The following is a 16,167-nucleotide window of genomic DNA, read 5'->3' on the forward strand; positions in this document are numbered from 1 at the left end:
TCTTCACTGTCTACCATCTGTGTAAACTGGCTTTGTTTACAACAACGAGGGCAGTTAATGCCTTTCGTGAGGGAGCATCCTGTTCTTTTTACAGCTTCCTTGACTGGAAAAGAAAATCATACTATAAACTTTCCCTCCGTCATACAGCTGCAGTGACAGGAAACTTCTTTGCGTCAGTGCAGCCATTAAAAGATCCCCTGTGTAGAAAGGAACTTGTGAGCTCCCTTCTGCTCCTTCTTTGCTACTTCCTGGTACTCAAAAACAGCAGGGCTTTTTCTAAGAACTAGCTAGGAGCATATGAGACTGCCTTATACTGCTTTGTCAGCACAAAATATTTTAAATTAAATAAACAGAGGTTCAGTGCAGTGGCCAATCTAGAGAAGCACTGTCTACTCTGACAGGCTATGCCTCTTCAAGGCCGTAGGCAAAGGCCTTTTCTAGGTCAGGTACCCGAGATCCTTTAAAAAAAGAGATAGCAGCTTTGTACTATAATTCATCTGGTGGTGACTTCTATGGGGAAAGTGCAGCATGCCCTTGGCTCAGCGGCACCCTAAGTAAAATCAATGTTTCTACAAAGTAAACAATGTAAAAATGCATACAAACTCTGGAGAGTCTCAAGGCACAATCCCATCATCTCTCTCTCTCTCTCTTATAATTCCCTGCAGCAACAGCAAGCTTCCTTACTTTTTCTGAGTTTCTCCAGACTTGACTCTGACCCTCTGGATGGCAACCTCTGGCGTGCTCCACCAATCTTTCAGGTTAAATATAGAGTCTTTTTTCCATTCCAGCCTGACAATGAGTAGGTCTCCAATATCCACTGCAGTGTATATCAGAAAGGAAAAGGTTTGGTTTGTGGAGACCTCAGGCCTGTGAAAACAAATAAAACTTTAGCTTTGGGCCTTGCTTCTTTGAAATCATACAAAAGTTCCATTATCTCCCTTTAGCATATTCTTGGTTATTTCTTCTTTGTCAACGGATATGAAAAAAAACTAAGGCTAGCTAACAGAATATAGTGTGTATCTTTCCAAACACGTGTCGGAGAAGCCACATGTGTCACCAGTCACCAATTCTACCCTGTGCCTTTGTTCAGACATAACGTAAAACCAGGGTTGGTTTGTGAAATTATGATTTGGCTTGAAAAGAATCGCCTTTGCCTTTCACTTTGCTTCCCCCTGAGAAACACAGCTGGTATCTTAGCCAGACAGAGGTAAGAAAGACAGCCAGATGGCCAGGTTTGTACATTGATCAAAACCATTGTTAAGACTTCCCGTGGTCAACAAACCACCAACAAACCATGGCTTCAGATCATGGTCTGATGCAGGGCTTTTTTTGTAGAAAAAGCCCAGCAGGAACTCATTAGCATAATAGGCCACACCCAATAGCAGAAACTCATTAGCATATTGGGCCACACCCACATGTTACCAGAAGTGTGGTCATCCAGCCACACCCACCTTTTGCTTCTTGTTCTGTTTACCTTGTTTGTTGTCAAAACCCAGGGCTTTTTTGTAGCAGGAACTTCTTTGCATGTTAGGCCACACACCCCTAATTTAGCCAAACCTAATGAGTCTCTGCTATTGAGTGTGGCCTATTATGCTAATGAGTTCCTGCTGGGTGTGGCCAACTCAGGAGCCAGCCGGAACTCCGTTCCTGTGTGTTCCTGCCCAAAAATAGCCCTGGATGTATCCTATTTTCCCATAGTTAGTGAGGTTGCCTGCATTCAGGTGATCACACAAACCATTAAACAAGTCAGGATTTTGTGTACAATGTCCAAACTGAGCTAATGTGTTAACCATGGTTTCACGTGATATACAAATGTAGACATCTTGGCTTGTTCCTGACTCTGCCCTTGCCGCAAAGCAAACTGGGATACCAGCTGGGAGCTCCGCAGGAGAAGAGCAAAGGCAACGAAACTGGCAATTATCAAGGCAAAGCAGCATTTGAATGACTGCCTATGAACTGAATCTTGGTTTTTCAAATTAATAATACTTTAAACAAAATAGAAATTCACACACACTTTAATATCTCTGATGACTAACATTTTTATCTCAATTGGATGTTGGGGCAATCAGCCCTCTCAGGATGGAGACGTTTATGGAGGATTTGGAACCCAGCCATGAAAAGTCAAAACTACTGGTGGTCTACCAGTCCTGAAGGCATAATATGATGACCTCATAAACTAAATTCTTCCACCACCACCCCTCAATAAGAATAAATAAATAAATTGGGGGATATGAAGCATGGACGGCTTCAAAAGGGAATTAGATAAGCATATGGAGCAGAGGTCCATCAGTGGCTATTAGCCACAAGGTATAGATAGGGGCTCTGGGGCAAGTGATGCTCTGTCTTCTTGGTGCTTGGGGGGGGCAACAGTGGGAGGGCTTCTAATGTCCTGGCCCCACTGGTGGACCTCCTGATGGCACCTGGTATTTCTGACCACTGTGTGATACAGAGTGTTGGACTGGATGGGCCTTTGGCCTGATCCAACATTGGCATCTCTTACGTTCTTATGTTCTTATATTTCCCCACACAAAAAGAGTGACACACGATAAGACCCTTGATACTAATTTGCTGTTACCCAATCCACAATTCTCACACAAGGAAGGGCCTCCAAACAATTCTAAACTTTTGTTATAATACCTGATTGTCTTACTGGTGATTACTTCTTGACCTTGTTTATTTAACTAAAGGGGGAGGAGCCTGGCTTGTGCATTTCTCCTCACTTGGAAGTGCAATAACAAGGACTGCACAACTCTCACATTCTTCTTTCTTTGGTCCTTTGGTATATCATGTGCAAAGCCTATGTGAGGACCTTGCAAAAAAAATTCTCCCCTCATCACAATTTAGGAAGGCAAACTGGTGTCTATATTGCCATCTTTTCCAATGAAGTATGTAGAAGTAAGCTCCTAATTCTGTTCCCAAAGGCCACACCTCTCCAAGTAAAGAAGCAGCTTCCACACATGTGTCATTCTTAATCTTCAATCCAAAAGTAAGAAAGTTACTCTGAACACCGGCAACTTCTGACTAGGATGAACCACAACTTGGAGGAAAATGCTAAAATCTCACTGAGTTTTATTTTAAAATTTTAAATTGGATTTGTTCCTCCTAGGTTCCAGACGATTAAATTCTTCTGCCAAATAATACAAAGATATTTGCTTATGCCGATACTCACAGCGTGACTGGCATGTCCTTGCTTTCCCCCTCGGTGCCATACAGAGAGATAAGGAAGTCCTGGTTTGTCTTAGTCATGTTTTCCTTAGCAAAAAAATGAATCTTCACTTGGTAGTGAAAGACTGAGTGCAGAAAAGGATGGAGAGGGAGCAGACACACAAAGAGAGAAAGACGGACAGAATTATTGGCAGTGCTTACAAAGAGATAAAGAAATCTAGCCACTTTAAAAGGTTCGACATCCATCTACTAGCCTTATTCAGGCAGACTAATACTTTTGCACGGAAGTCCATCAGTTGTGAAGTATCAGCCAATATAAACAAATCCATTATACAGTTTAACCAAAGACAGCAGACCTGAATTATACTCCAATCTTATACTCTAAGCAGGTTCTCTGGAGAGGCTACATATACATTTCCTAAATAAATTTTAAATACATGCTTAACAGTATTTTCACTTTATCTTGTTTATCTCCCCAACAGGAACCCCAGTAGCATAAACATCACCCTCCCATTGTATCTTCACAACAACAAACCTGTGAGGTAGGCTAAGCTATGAGAGAGCGACTGACCTATGGTCCTCCAGCAAGCTTCCATGGCAAAACGGGGATATGAACCTGAGTCTCACAGTCCAACACTCTAACCACAACATCACACTTGCTCTTGTACTGGGAGGGAGTTATTGACTGACCTATGGTCCTCCAGCAAACTTCCATGGCAAAACGGGGATCTGAACCTGAGTCTCCCAGTCCAACACTCTAACCACATCACACTTGCTCTTGTACTGGGAGGGAGTTATAATGTCATGTTCTGTGATGTGTCACAGAGGTGATAAGAGTCAGTATCCCCCAGTCCAGGTACTTAATTTGCTAGCGAAACGAGTCTTAGGTATGCTAGGTTAGTTAACAGAATTGTATTGCAGTAGATGGTATTTGGGGTGCTCTCATAATGGTCGTCTCTCAAGCTGGTTTCATGAACAGATTTGGCACAATTATGTCCTTTTTTTTTGTCTCTCCACAACTTATTACAAATGCAGGACTGAAGAGGCCATTTCCAGCAATTTGCTTACTCAATCCAGTGCCACCAAAGAATATCCACACAGCAGCTTTTTGGAGGCAAAGTTTTGTAAACTGTGTTTCCAGAATGGACTTTCCTGCACACATGCAAATCAGACCGCCACGTATGTAAACAAAACTTCAGCATGCCAGACTCATTTCCTTGGTATTACCATCTGAAATACACTGGACTGCTCTGTAGACACTTCTCTTTTTCCTTAATCAAGCCTTTCCTGATGCTTGTTGCGCATCCTCACCCAAGGCTCAGAGTGGCACAACACTGATTATAACGTGAAAGCACATTATTGAATTTCTTCCTCTATTAGCACTGAGAATTTTTTTATTTCAAGTAAACGTTTATCTCCCATGTGTTTGTCACTTAAACTGCCTCTCTAACTATACCTAGCTTTTGAAACTAGGGTTGCCAATGGCTGCTTGGAAAATTCCTAGAGATGGGGGGGAAGGGCAGTGCCTGGGGAGGATGGAGCTTGGGAGGAGGAGCTCGGCAGGGACGTGATGCCAAAGCATGCCCTCCAAAGCTGCCATTTTCTCCAGGGGAGCTGGCCTCTTTAGCCTGGAGATCAGCTGTAATTCCAGAATTCCAGGCCACACCTGGAAGTTGGGAACCTTATTTGCAGGGCTATTTTTGGGCAGGAACGCGCAGGAACTGAGTTCCGGCTGGCTCTTGAGTTGGCCACACCCAGCAGGAACTCATTAGCATAATAGGCCACACCCCACAGCAGAAACTCATTAGGATTGGCTACATTAGAGGTGTGTGGCCTAACATTCAAAGGAGTTCCTGCTACAAAAAAAGGCCCAGGGTTTTGACAGCAAACAAGGTAAACAGAATAAGGAGCAAACGGTGGGTGTGGCTGGATGACCACACTTCTGGTAACATCGGGGTGCGGCCTAATATGCTAATGAGCTGTGCTATCAGGGGTGTGGCCTAATATGCTATTGAGTTTCTGCTGTTGGGTGTGACCTATTATGCTAATGAGTTTCTGCTGGGCTTTTTCTACAAAAAAACCCTGCTTATTTGGAAATCAAAAGCTTTCTTAGGGGTGGGGTGGGAAGGGTACGATTCAGCTGGAAGACCTCCTTGTACAAGCTACTTTAATACGAATGAGATCCATGCAAAAATACTCCCACGCTTTTCTAAAAATGCCTATTCATTTCACAAGTCGCTTGTGCTCAAAGCCAACTGTGTCCTCCATGTTATAAAAATGAAATAGTCTTTGCTGATATTTTTGAATACATCGCCAAGTTGCCGTTTTCATTATCCAGCCATCTTCTTACCTTTGTAAGGTGCCCTCTCCCCTGTCTTCAGGTACATTGTGGCTGACCTCTTGGTTCTCACTTTGTTGACTTTGTAGCCCAGGTTGTTGCAGCGGTTCTTTCTGCAGCTCAAGCAGAGCCCCTTTTCAAATGCTTCTTTGGACTTGCAGCGGTAGGCCATGATTGGTTTCTCTTCGTGCATGAGGGAATCGATGAAGAGGTGGATGGAGCGTTCGTGAGAGCATTTCAGCAGCTGATCCGCCTCTTTGAAGAAGAGGAAACAGTAGGTTTACATTTCCCAACATAGGGCTGCAGTTCAGTACTGGCAGTGTATTTAAGGAAGGGGTTTCTTCTTTTAGCAAGTCCAGTTTTCATGCCAAACTAAGCATTTTAATGGGGTAGAACAGTTGCCTGAAAAACACCTTGTTTGGGAGACTGTAATCTTACTCGGCACCATTGGGATGGAGCTGGCCACTCCGCTCAGAAAACTCTGAAGCCGCCCTGACCTAGATAGCCCAGGGAAGCCCAACCTCATCAGATCTCAGAAGCTAAGCAGGGTTGACTCTGGCAAGTCTTTGGATGGGAGACCTCCTTGGAATACCAGAGCCGGGAGGCAGGGGCAGGTTTTATTCAGCCACCTGTCTGAATATCCTCCTGGCCCCCAGAAGGGGGTCACCAGAGGCCGTCATGACTTCCAGGTACACACACACACATCCACATAAAAATAAACAGGAAAAGAAGAAAAAGAAAACTCTGAAGCCTTCCTCCAGCCTTCACAATCTTGTGGAGGAGCCACTTAAGTTGGAGAAAGGGCTCCCTTAGGCCAGAAGAGGTTATCCAAGGTTGCTAAGCACAGCAGCTGGATCCAACCCTACTGCTTCCCCCTGGCTGCTGGGGCTTCCTCCATATTCTCCTGACTGGCCCACAGAGTCAAATGTGTGATCCACCCTGACCTACACAGTGAATGGGATGTTGTCTTAACAGTATGTAATCAGTTAGGTCCGGCTACATGACATCACAGAGGATCACTGAAGGCAATGAAAACAAATTAGCAAACATTTCAAAGTACAGAAAGAAGGACGTCTTTTGGCAATGTGAGAAACTGGACGTCAGAGAGGGCTGTCAGCCTCTAGGTGGGGCCTGGGGAATCCCAGAGCTACAGGCTACAGAGATTTCCAGGGGCGCTTTCACACATGCTTAATAATGCCATTTCAATCTACTTCAGCGACCATTTGCAAGTGGATTCTGCCATTTCACACAGTAAAATCCAGCTGCAAAGGGCACTGAAAGTGTGTTATTTAGTGTGTGTGAAAGCATCCCCAGACTACAGAGGTCCCCTGGAGAAAATGGCTGTTTTGGAGGGAAATTCTATTTAGATCAGCTCTAATTTAAGGATACATATGGCTACCTACTACAAAGAAAAATGTATGAACTATAACTGGCACAAATACCAAAGTAAATTATCAACTTGTATACGGCCCTCAGTTTGGAAGACCTGAACAAGGCTGTTAACGACAGGACATTATGGAGGTAATTAATTCATAGGGTTGCCATAAGTTGGAAGAGACTTGATGGCACTTAACATACCATATTTTACCCCAGGGCCCACAACCCACTGAACATTCACAGAAAAAAAATATTATTTATTTGTTTATGATGCGTAAGAGGGAAAAAGTGATGGATTGCTGATTGTCTTTTAGTTGCAAAATACGGCAAGTTCCTATTTGCAACTGACATGTTGGAGATATGTGAGTCTAGTGCATAGCACCTCTGGAAACACAGTGTGATGCACCTTAGTTTGAAGATATTAATGGCTACATGACCTCACAGAGGGCAACCGTAAGCAAGGGCAAGTGAAGGCAATGAAAAGAAATCAGCACACATTTATGACATTATTGTTGTTGTTTAATCCAGTGTTCTTTCCAAAGGGCTGTAAATTAGCTGAGAAACCAAAGATATTCAGGTCAGCTCGGAATCAGCGTGAACAGAAATTTTTATACACAGTGGATTCAAAGCAGAAAAGAAAAAAACTGTTCTGCTTTTGTAAAGCATCTAAAATGGAGAAATAATTTTCGGTAGAGCACATGTAATTTAGAAAACAGAAGCGGCCACCAGATTTCAATTATATTTATGCCATTCAGACATGAAAAATTACCTTGAAACCCTTGAAACCCCTTTTCTGCAAGCCTCCGCAGTGTTTCTGTTACTTTACAACCTGGTTGGAAGCTACCTCCATTAGGGTAGATGTCAATGTGCCCCACAGGCTTCTGTATCCCAATGCTGCGGTCTGGAGACCCCCTGGTATAAGTGTGCACGACATCTACAAAGGCAGCATCATCTGGTGAAAGGCGTCTGGTTTCATTGGCATATTCAAAGTTAGGTCCTGCAGGATCTAAACCTTTATGGGAAGATGGGGGCAGAAAATAAAACGATGTTACCAGTGCTTAGAAGCTGATTCTATACACTATTGATCATTTGTTTACTTAAATATTTATACTACACTTTTCCTTTGTGGTTCATGGTGGCTTAAAATTCCAAATTTAAAAATAATATCAAGTACCATAAAAGCTCAACCACCCCCTCCCCAAAATCGTGGCAGCCTACACCCCCATTAAAAGCTTTAGTGAATGAAATGGCCTCTCAGTAGCTCCTAATATCTCATGATGGTGCCTTCCTCAGCTCCTACTGAAAAAGTATAGGCTCTGATAGATGCCACCTGGGTTATCTTAAGCAGGAGAACCACCCATAGGGGGCCATCTGAGGACCACGGTCGACATAAGAGAAGCCAATGTTGGATCAGGCCAATGGCCCAGCTATCCAACACTCTGTCACACAGTGGCCAAAAATACCAGGTGCCATCAGAAGGTCCACCAGTGGGGTCAAAACACTAGAAGCCCTCCCACTGTTGCCCCCCTCCGAAGCACCAAGAATACAGAGCATCACTTGCCCCAGACCAAGACTTCCTATCTATACCTTGTGGCTAATAGCCACTGATGGACCTCTGCTCCATCTGGGGAAGGATGGCTCTTCAGATGTGTAGGCCCATGAAGGGCTTTAACAGTCACCTTGAACTGAATTAAAAAACAAAATGGCTGCCAATGTAGCTGTTTTAAAATAGGTGAGATCATCCTTCCTGTTTCTTCCTGTTGGTTAGCCATTAAAAATAACAGTGCTGCCTATAATCACAAGTGATTATTAAAAGCACAGCCAATACTCCATTAAAGTCAATGGCAAAACTTTCCCATTTATATTTATGAATTTTTACTGAATGTATCTCTTAATAGATAACTGTAAGTAAACCTGAAAGCTAGTGTTTATCACATTCTTAACTCACATGGAAATCCATGGAACATTGAACTACTTTGCTTACAAAAACTGGCCAGCAAATACAACTGGGAATTAGTGTGGTAGGTTTATCAAAGCTATACTTGCATGAAAAATTCGCTGAAGCAGTGGACTAGAGAGATTTCTCTACATTTAGGCCAAGGAGAAACAAATGGCTTAAAGCATTAAAATCAAAGTTTCTCACACAAACCTACAAAAGTTACAAAACCAAGAAATAATGACACAAAATGCATAATCGCTGGAACAAAAAGCAGACCACAAACAGGTAATCAAAATGGTTCATAACAGTTTTTTAAATCTTTAATCTTTTTTCTCAAATGTCAAGTAGCTCTTAGAGTTATAAAAGATTCAATTTCCAGCATTTGTACATGCTCTGCATAATTGTTTTCTGAAGGCCCCTGATTCCTAAGATGTCATTAAGTTCCTAAATGACAAATACCCATCTGAAATAAAAGTTCAGAATTGCCATCCATTTTTTGCATCTATTTTTGCTTATGCTGTGTACCAGAACTTAATTTTACACAAAATGCAATCCTCAAGCCACACAGTGGGGAAAAAAGATTATTCAAACCAAGGCGTTCAGGATTTTTTTTTTAAGTATAGCTCTTCAAAACAGAACACTTCCACAGCATCCTGCATTAACAACACAGGCTGGGAGGCACACTTTATCCTCTGTGCCATTATAAGGCAATTGCCAGTACAGTTCGTTCCACTCTAGATTCTTGTTAGGAAAAAGATGTAACAATTAGGGATGCCAGCCTCCAGGTGGGACCTGGGGACCCAATAGAATTATAGCTCATCTCCAGTCTGGAGGAAATTGGTGCTTTGGAGGGTGGACTCTATGGCATTGTTTCCTACTGAGGTCCCTTGTCCTCCCTGGCTCCACCCTCCAGGAGCTTCCCAACCTGGATCAGGCAACCCTATCCCCCCTCCATCTCCCACCAGTGGCCTGGGGGGACCTGGCAACCCTATGCAACACGGAATCATGGCTCCTATCTCCCTATCCCAATGGCGTCGGGATTTGTTTACCAGTAATTCTGCTGATCTTCTTATTGGCCAATTTTCCAGCAATACCAGCAACATGAGCGCCGAGGCTGTATCCCAGCAAATGGACATTGCTCAGGGAGTAGGCAAATTGCTCCTGTGAATGAGCATTTTTAAATTTATTTTAATCTCCACAAGTAGTTTCAATTTCACATGCCATAAAATAGCTAAACCTTGATTTACAAAGTTTGTGTTAGATCAAAAATGAGACGCAAGTGAACTTACTACACATCCACTCAACTTATATATATATATATATATATATACTAGAAATAAGGCCCGTTGTGGAAATAAATACAACAAGATCTAGAAAGAGGCTCTGGGAGAGTGCTCTGGCTTTGGGCAAACAGTGTTAGTCTGCTTTTAAAACATGAACCTGGGACCTGCACACCACCAGAATACAGCAGGTTCCATATGCAACTGACATTCCAACTGCCTTGAGGGGGGGGGGAGTTTGAGGTGTGGAATGGAGTGAAGTCCAATCAGCTTCCATATGCAAAAGACCAGGTTGTCGCAGCAGTTGTGGTGTGGGCGGGACCCGGGCTTTGCCTTCTGATTGGTGGCGATATATGCTGAGGAGCAGTGCCATCAGCCATACACTAAGGGAGTGCATTTTAGAATTAGAACTTTGGCACCCACTATTCAATTATATATAAGGAGAGAGGAGAGATGAGCACACGCACACACATAATATCACAGAAACTAAAGCAGCAGGGTTCAGAAAGAGCTGCGTTATGTGATTGTGCCAATTCTCCAGTATACATATTCCACGGAACAAAATTATGCGTCCTACCTCTGTAACTCTGTTAATTGTGCACTGCGCATTGTTTCTTTATGATGCTTACCTCTATCCAGTTAACAAACTTGGCAACATCCTTCCCCACCAGCTCTGTGTTACTAGCTGATATTGTATAGTGTTGGCTTGCTCGATCTAGCCAGTCAACAATGATGACATTAGAGTCCGGCTCCGTTTTATACAGCGCCTTCACTAGCTTGGCTATCCAGCTCTCGTACAAAGGAATTACCTTCAAGAAAGGAGAATAAACCATATTGTTCTGTCCACGCCAAGGATGAAAATGAATAGACAAGGTACATATACACAGATCAGGGCCAACTTTAACGAAGTTTCTAAATGGAAACACTGCTGAACAGCCGACATGACTGAGATATAGTAGGGCTTTAATGATCACTACCTATGTGTGGTTATTATGTTGAGTGAACAATGGGCAATGTGCAGATTTACCATGCACGTACAGCTTTTCCAGGGTTCTCATTCATGTGTATCAAGGCTATACACCTTGGGTAAATACAACTATTACCCCGCTCACATAACATGGCAACTGAACATACTGGAAGAATTTCCCGTAGCATGTGCTCCCATTACTTGAAGTTGGTTAGCTCCCCGCATACATGGTTATAATGTCTCAAAAGCCTAGCAGTATAGCATAGTAGCATTCCGGCAACATTCAAGTTCACAGGATACAGACTTTGCAATGGTTATGAAACACCTGTTTCATAAGGCTTCTTCAGAGCAGAACACACGTAAGACTCAGTGAATCCTTTCCTACTCAGCATTCATCTCTGCATGCTGTCTCTCTGCATAATGCTCACTCTCAGTGAAATCTTCTCTTATTCCACTTTCTCTCTGTATGCTTTCTCTCAAAGCTGTAGGGTTGGCTTCTAGCATAAAGAGCTTTTAATAAACATCTGGAGCCATGTTCATGAAGGAAACAGCTATTGGTAACTAATAGCCATTGGATAGACCTACATTTTACCCACAGCTGGCTGTTTGTACATGTTCATGAAGGAAACAGCTATTGGTGACTAATAGCCTACATTTTACCCACAGCTGGCTGTTTGTCATTCTGCCTCTATCTTTCCTTTCCAGAGGAGCTTAAAATCTGAGCCATGTCACCACCTGCCAGGGGCTAGGAGCATCCACAGAAGAACCATTTTTGAAGGCCAGCCCTTGAGTTCATCTGCAGCTATATCTGTCGCCTCCCTTTGGAGGGAAGAACCTGAAACCTGGACTCAACATCAGTTGCCAAGGGCCAGGAGAGAATGAACGTACAACCATCACCTATCCCTAATATCTTACATGGACTGTTATCGCTCTAAACCTCTTGGGGAGTCAATCTTGCCTGGGAAATGTGATATAAGCAGAACAAATGGAAACTACCTCCAAAGGCAACATATGCTGGAAACAAACAAAAAAGAATTACCATTTCCTTGCCTGTGAACTTTTGGGGGTATCTGGCTAATGACACTGGGCTGGACCAAATGGCCCTTTGAAATGATTCCACAAAACCAATTTTTATTTGGCTGGACAGATGGTGAAAACAGTAATTTTAAAAAGAACTTTAAATCAAAGATCACAATTGTTCTACAGAGCAAAAGGAAGTATGGTTTATTTTTATAAAAAGTGCCAAAAGGCACAGACAATGCCAGGCATTTCTCACACACACGCACACCCCACCAGCCAGAAACACATCTCATCACAAAGATTCAGAGTAAGAAAAGTAATTATGCAGCAATAATTAGGCAGCAGAATGGTCAGGCCATTCTGGGAGCTACTACTGAAGTAACCGGAGAACTACCCTATCCTCTCACCGTCCATCCATGGATCACCACAAAGGTTTTACTTGAATGGTTGAAGCGGCATTGTGTCATGCTATTTTCTTGCCCAGGAACTAAGAAGCAGGTATCTTCATAAGGCTGTTCAGGTTTCCTTAAAGAAAATTTGCTCTCAATGCCACTGAAGTCTCTCTCTTCTCCTGTAGTATCTCCTGAAGTGAAGACAGAATATTAACCATGAAAACTAAAATAGCTTGAAAGAAAAGAAACATAGGACTAGCACACTATTCGCTGGCATTATACCCACAGAATTATAGCTGAGGTCAAAAACTAGCCTTTTGGATGGGTAGTTAGAAGGGTGTGGGGCTACCTTCCCATCCCCCCTGGATTGCTGTGTCCCATGCGCATAACTATTGATTATTTGACACACTCTTTATGCTTCTGAATTGGCAACAAGAGTGCTGTGGTAGCACCCTTAACATCTGGGCTGAGGCCAGCAACCATCTTAATGTATAAGAACAACAAAAGCAAAAGATCTAAGCATACAAATGAATGGGCTGACTACCAAAGTATGTGTTGCAATGGTTATAGCAGTGATCCCCCTATTTGGTGCCCAAAAGGTGCCGTGGTGGCTTCTCTGGTGTATTTGGCGCCCACTAGCTTGTTCTCCAAAGCATCTCTTCCCCATAGCAAAGAACCAATCCCAGCTTTTCTCCACCTCATTTGAGCAGGAAGTGCTTCAAAAGAGCCTGTGAGACCCTGTCTTTGTGCCTACCAGCAGTAACCATTCAGAAACAACTGCTTCCATGACAGACATTTTGTGACACCCCACTACCTATTCTCAAAAAGTTGGGGACCACTGCCATAGACAGGCTACCTACTGACTTGAAGCAAGTTATAAAGAATGTTCATGATTCATATAAACTAAGAGAATATGCTGAGATGTATCTGTAGCTTGGTGAGATGCAGGAAAGGGGAGGGGAGGGGAAGACACCTAGGTGCAAAGGAGTGTTCTGTACAGTTAACAGTTGTGTAGAAGAGGGAATTGGCATAGATGTAGCCAGGAGTGGCCGCTTCATGTGTGCATATCTCCACTGGATGCAATGCTCATTGTCTCAGACCCTCCCACAATCCTACATAAGAGACAGCAGTGATCCGACAAACTTGGACTTTTCCCAAGTCCCAGGTAAAGAATACATAGCTAAACAGATGCACGGAATTGAGAATTCAAAGCTCCCTGTGGGTTTTTTCCCCCTCCTGAAGATGATATTGAAACCATACTCCCTCTCCCCCTTTAGACCACGCATGTCCCGATTCCACCGTTCTCAGTGTTTGCCTTGGTGACATCTAGTTCTATCATTCTTGCTATGTTTTGATGAGTAGTGATGCCATTAATTATAATGGCATTTAGAGTAATAGGCTCCACTCCTGCTGAGTTCCAGCCCAGTGCCCTTTTGACTGCTTGATAAAAGGCAAAGAGCTGGAACATGAATTAAACATCTTGTGCTTGGAGAGAACTTGGTTAGGCCACCAATACGACATAAACCGCAAATGGCATACACACCTTTTGTGATTTATCCCATCTCCCATGGCAGCCATTTTGCAGTGATGCCCACTACCTGTTCTCAAATTTTCAAAAAAGTCCCCATAGGCTCAACAAGGTTGGGGACCACCAGGCAATGTTCCCTCTAAGCTATGGAGTCTTGTGCGCAAAAATTCTACTTTGTGAGCTACTGGCATTAAAGTTGTGAGCAAGCGATTTGGCTACTGCATAAATTAGTTTGCTCTGGAGCCATTCTTTCTGAGCTAAGACAAAAATGTGTGAGCTGGAGGCTAAAAAACTGTGAGCTAGCTCACACTAACTCAACTTAGAGGGAACACTGCCAGCAGGTAACAGTGTGGGACTGGGACCAGAGAAACCAGAGTATAAATCCTCACTCAGTCATGATGAAGCACAGTGAGGACTTTGGGCTCCTCACCACCTCTTGGCCTAATTTACCTCACCCCCACACTCAATCCTGATTTAATCCCATCAAAATCTGCAAGCTTAGAGCATGTCATTATTGTTAGACTGTACATAAAGGTACAATCTAACAATAACATGCTCTGAGCTTGCTGATTTTGGTAATAGGAACATCAACAAGAGTCCTATTTTTTTGCACTGAAGACCACACAAGGAAAAATTTGCTGTAACATGTTCAAAATACGAGGAACATTGTTAGGGTGTAACAAAAAAACCCCCAACAAATCCTGAAACCATGAGATCTGAAGGGTTTTTAACAAAATCCAGCACCACAGAAGCACTTCAGAAGAACGAGAAGAATGCTCATGCCCGATACATATTTCTGATGGAACACATTTTAATTCTAACCAAGGACAAATTTCATTTCAGGAGAAAATCAAGGTTGTCTGCATAATTATTAGCTTTTTATGATGCTTGGTCATACATGCTGCATTGCTTTCTTCAAGAGTAGCACTTTGTCGTCCCCCCCATACAAGTGAAAGACAGACAGTCACCTATAGGGGATAAAGGCATGCCCTCAGACACCATTGACGCGGATGAACCAGAACTAAGACAGTTCCACCCCTTCACCTGTGTCTCTCCACCTCATTCCTCCTCTCCCACCCACCCCCATGAGTTCTATTTCTTGCCATGACCCGGAATTCAGTGAGAAATGGGTTTTGTACATATAAAGTAAAATGACCTTGTGATTGGTTTACTTTAGTAAATTACGTGAAACGATTACACTAACAAGCACAGTTAGAAGTGCATTGTACTCTTTGGTGCAGGTATCTAGAGGCAGCTAAATGTTCTAACTTAAGTGCCTGATGTAATCACAGATGTATGCTTTATTCTTTGCTCAATAGGAAAGGCCATGAGCGGCTATAACTAACTCAGACCTTACTCTCCACCTATTAAATATTTATTCGCTTTTTCGTCACACAGTGAAAAGTCAACATGGTTGTGTTGTTTGTCTAATTGTGGACTCAACTCTTTTCCATCAGCATTTCGCAATGTTCTGGGAATCTGTTTGCAAACTAGTCTTCAGAATCAGCAGATGGTGTGGGAGGGAGAGTACAGTCTTTGCATACAGTTGATTATTTTTTTATACAAGATTCGAAGGATATGGGATATTATCTTTGGTACCATCCTTCCGTTTAGTGTAAGGTATGTACATAACCCACTGCATCAACAGACCTGTAAATCCACTGAACTTGGAAGCATTAAGTTGGTATTAAGTCAGGCTGCCACTCAGTCTAACTAATGTAAGAAAGCCTCTAGCCCCAACAGATAGTTCTATTATATGGTGAGTCTTAATTGCGAAGAAGACAACAACGCAAGGGTGGGGGGAGACATTTCTGTTTAAAAGTCAATCCTGGCAATGTTTACAAGATAAATCTGGCACTCAAGACTGTATTCTCTTGTTTGAAATCAATAGAATTTTGGCTCTCACTGACTTAGGTGCAAAGGTGCCAACTGGGTTAAGAGGTATGCACGGAAAGCGGGCAGAAGGAAGCAATTAAACTCAGTTATTTTCACAGAAAGGAGTCTCAGATGTCAGAAGCAACTACTGCTTCCCCGCCTCTGAAGGGAAGTATTTCACGGAGGCCAGGTTCAGACACATCATATCATGCATTTATTAGGTCTAGCTCTAAATATATAATGAAGCTGATCGCCAATAGATTTAGGATGGACAAAAAGAACTTCT

The 16,167-nt window shown here is 42.9% G+C and overlaps 1 protein-coding gene across 1 annotated transcript in view; it reads right to left on the bottom strand.

The window, feature by feature from the left end:
• Positions 1-16,167, bottom strand: part of LPL (lipoprotein lipase) — a 35,025-nt gene that overhangs the window by 7,323 nt on the left and 11,535 nt on the right. The window contains exons 2-8 of the mRNA XM_015421416.1: positions 12,494-12,669; positions 10,729-10,908; positions 9,869-9,980; positions 7,650-7,892; positions 5,516-5,758; positions 3,170-3,290; positions 685-867 (exon numbers count right to left, since the gene is read on the bottom strand). Of these exons, the coding sequence (XP_015276902.1) occupies positions 685-867; positions 3,170-3,290; positions 5,516-5,758; positions 7,650-7,892; positions 9,869-9,980; positions 10,729-10,908; positions 12,494-12,669 (1,258 nt within the window). The remainder of the gene's footprint in view (positions 1-684; positions 868-3,169; positions 3,291-5,515; positions 5,759-7,649; positions 7,893-9,868; positions 9,981-10,728; positions 10,909-12,493; positions 12,670-16,167) is intronic.

The sequence above is a fragment of the Gekko japonicus genome, unplaced genomic scaffold (assembly GCF_001447785.1).
Source record: "Gekko japonicus isolate JY-2015 unplaced genomic scaffold, Gekko_japonicus_V1.1 scaffold740, whole genome shotgun sequence".
NCBI classification, from domain to species: domain Eukaryota; kingdom Metazoa; phylum Chordata; class Lepidosauria; order Squamata; family Gekkonidae; genus Gekko; species Gekko japonicus.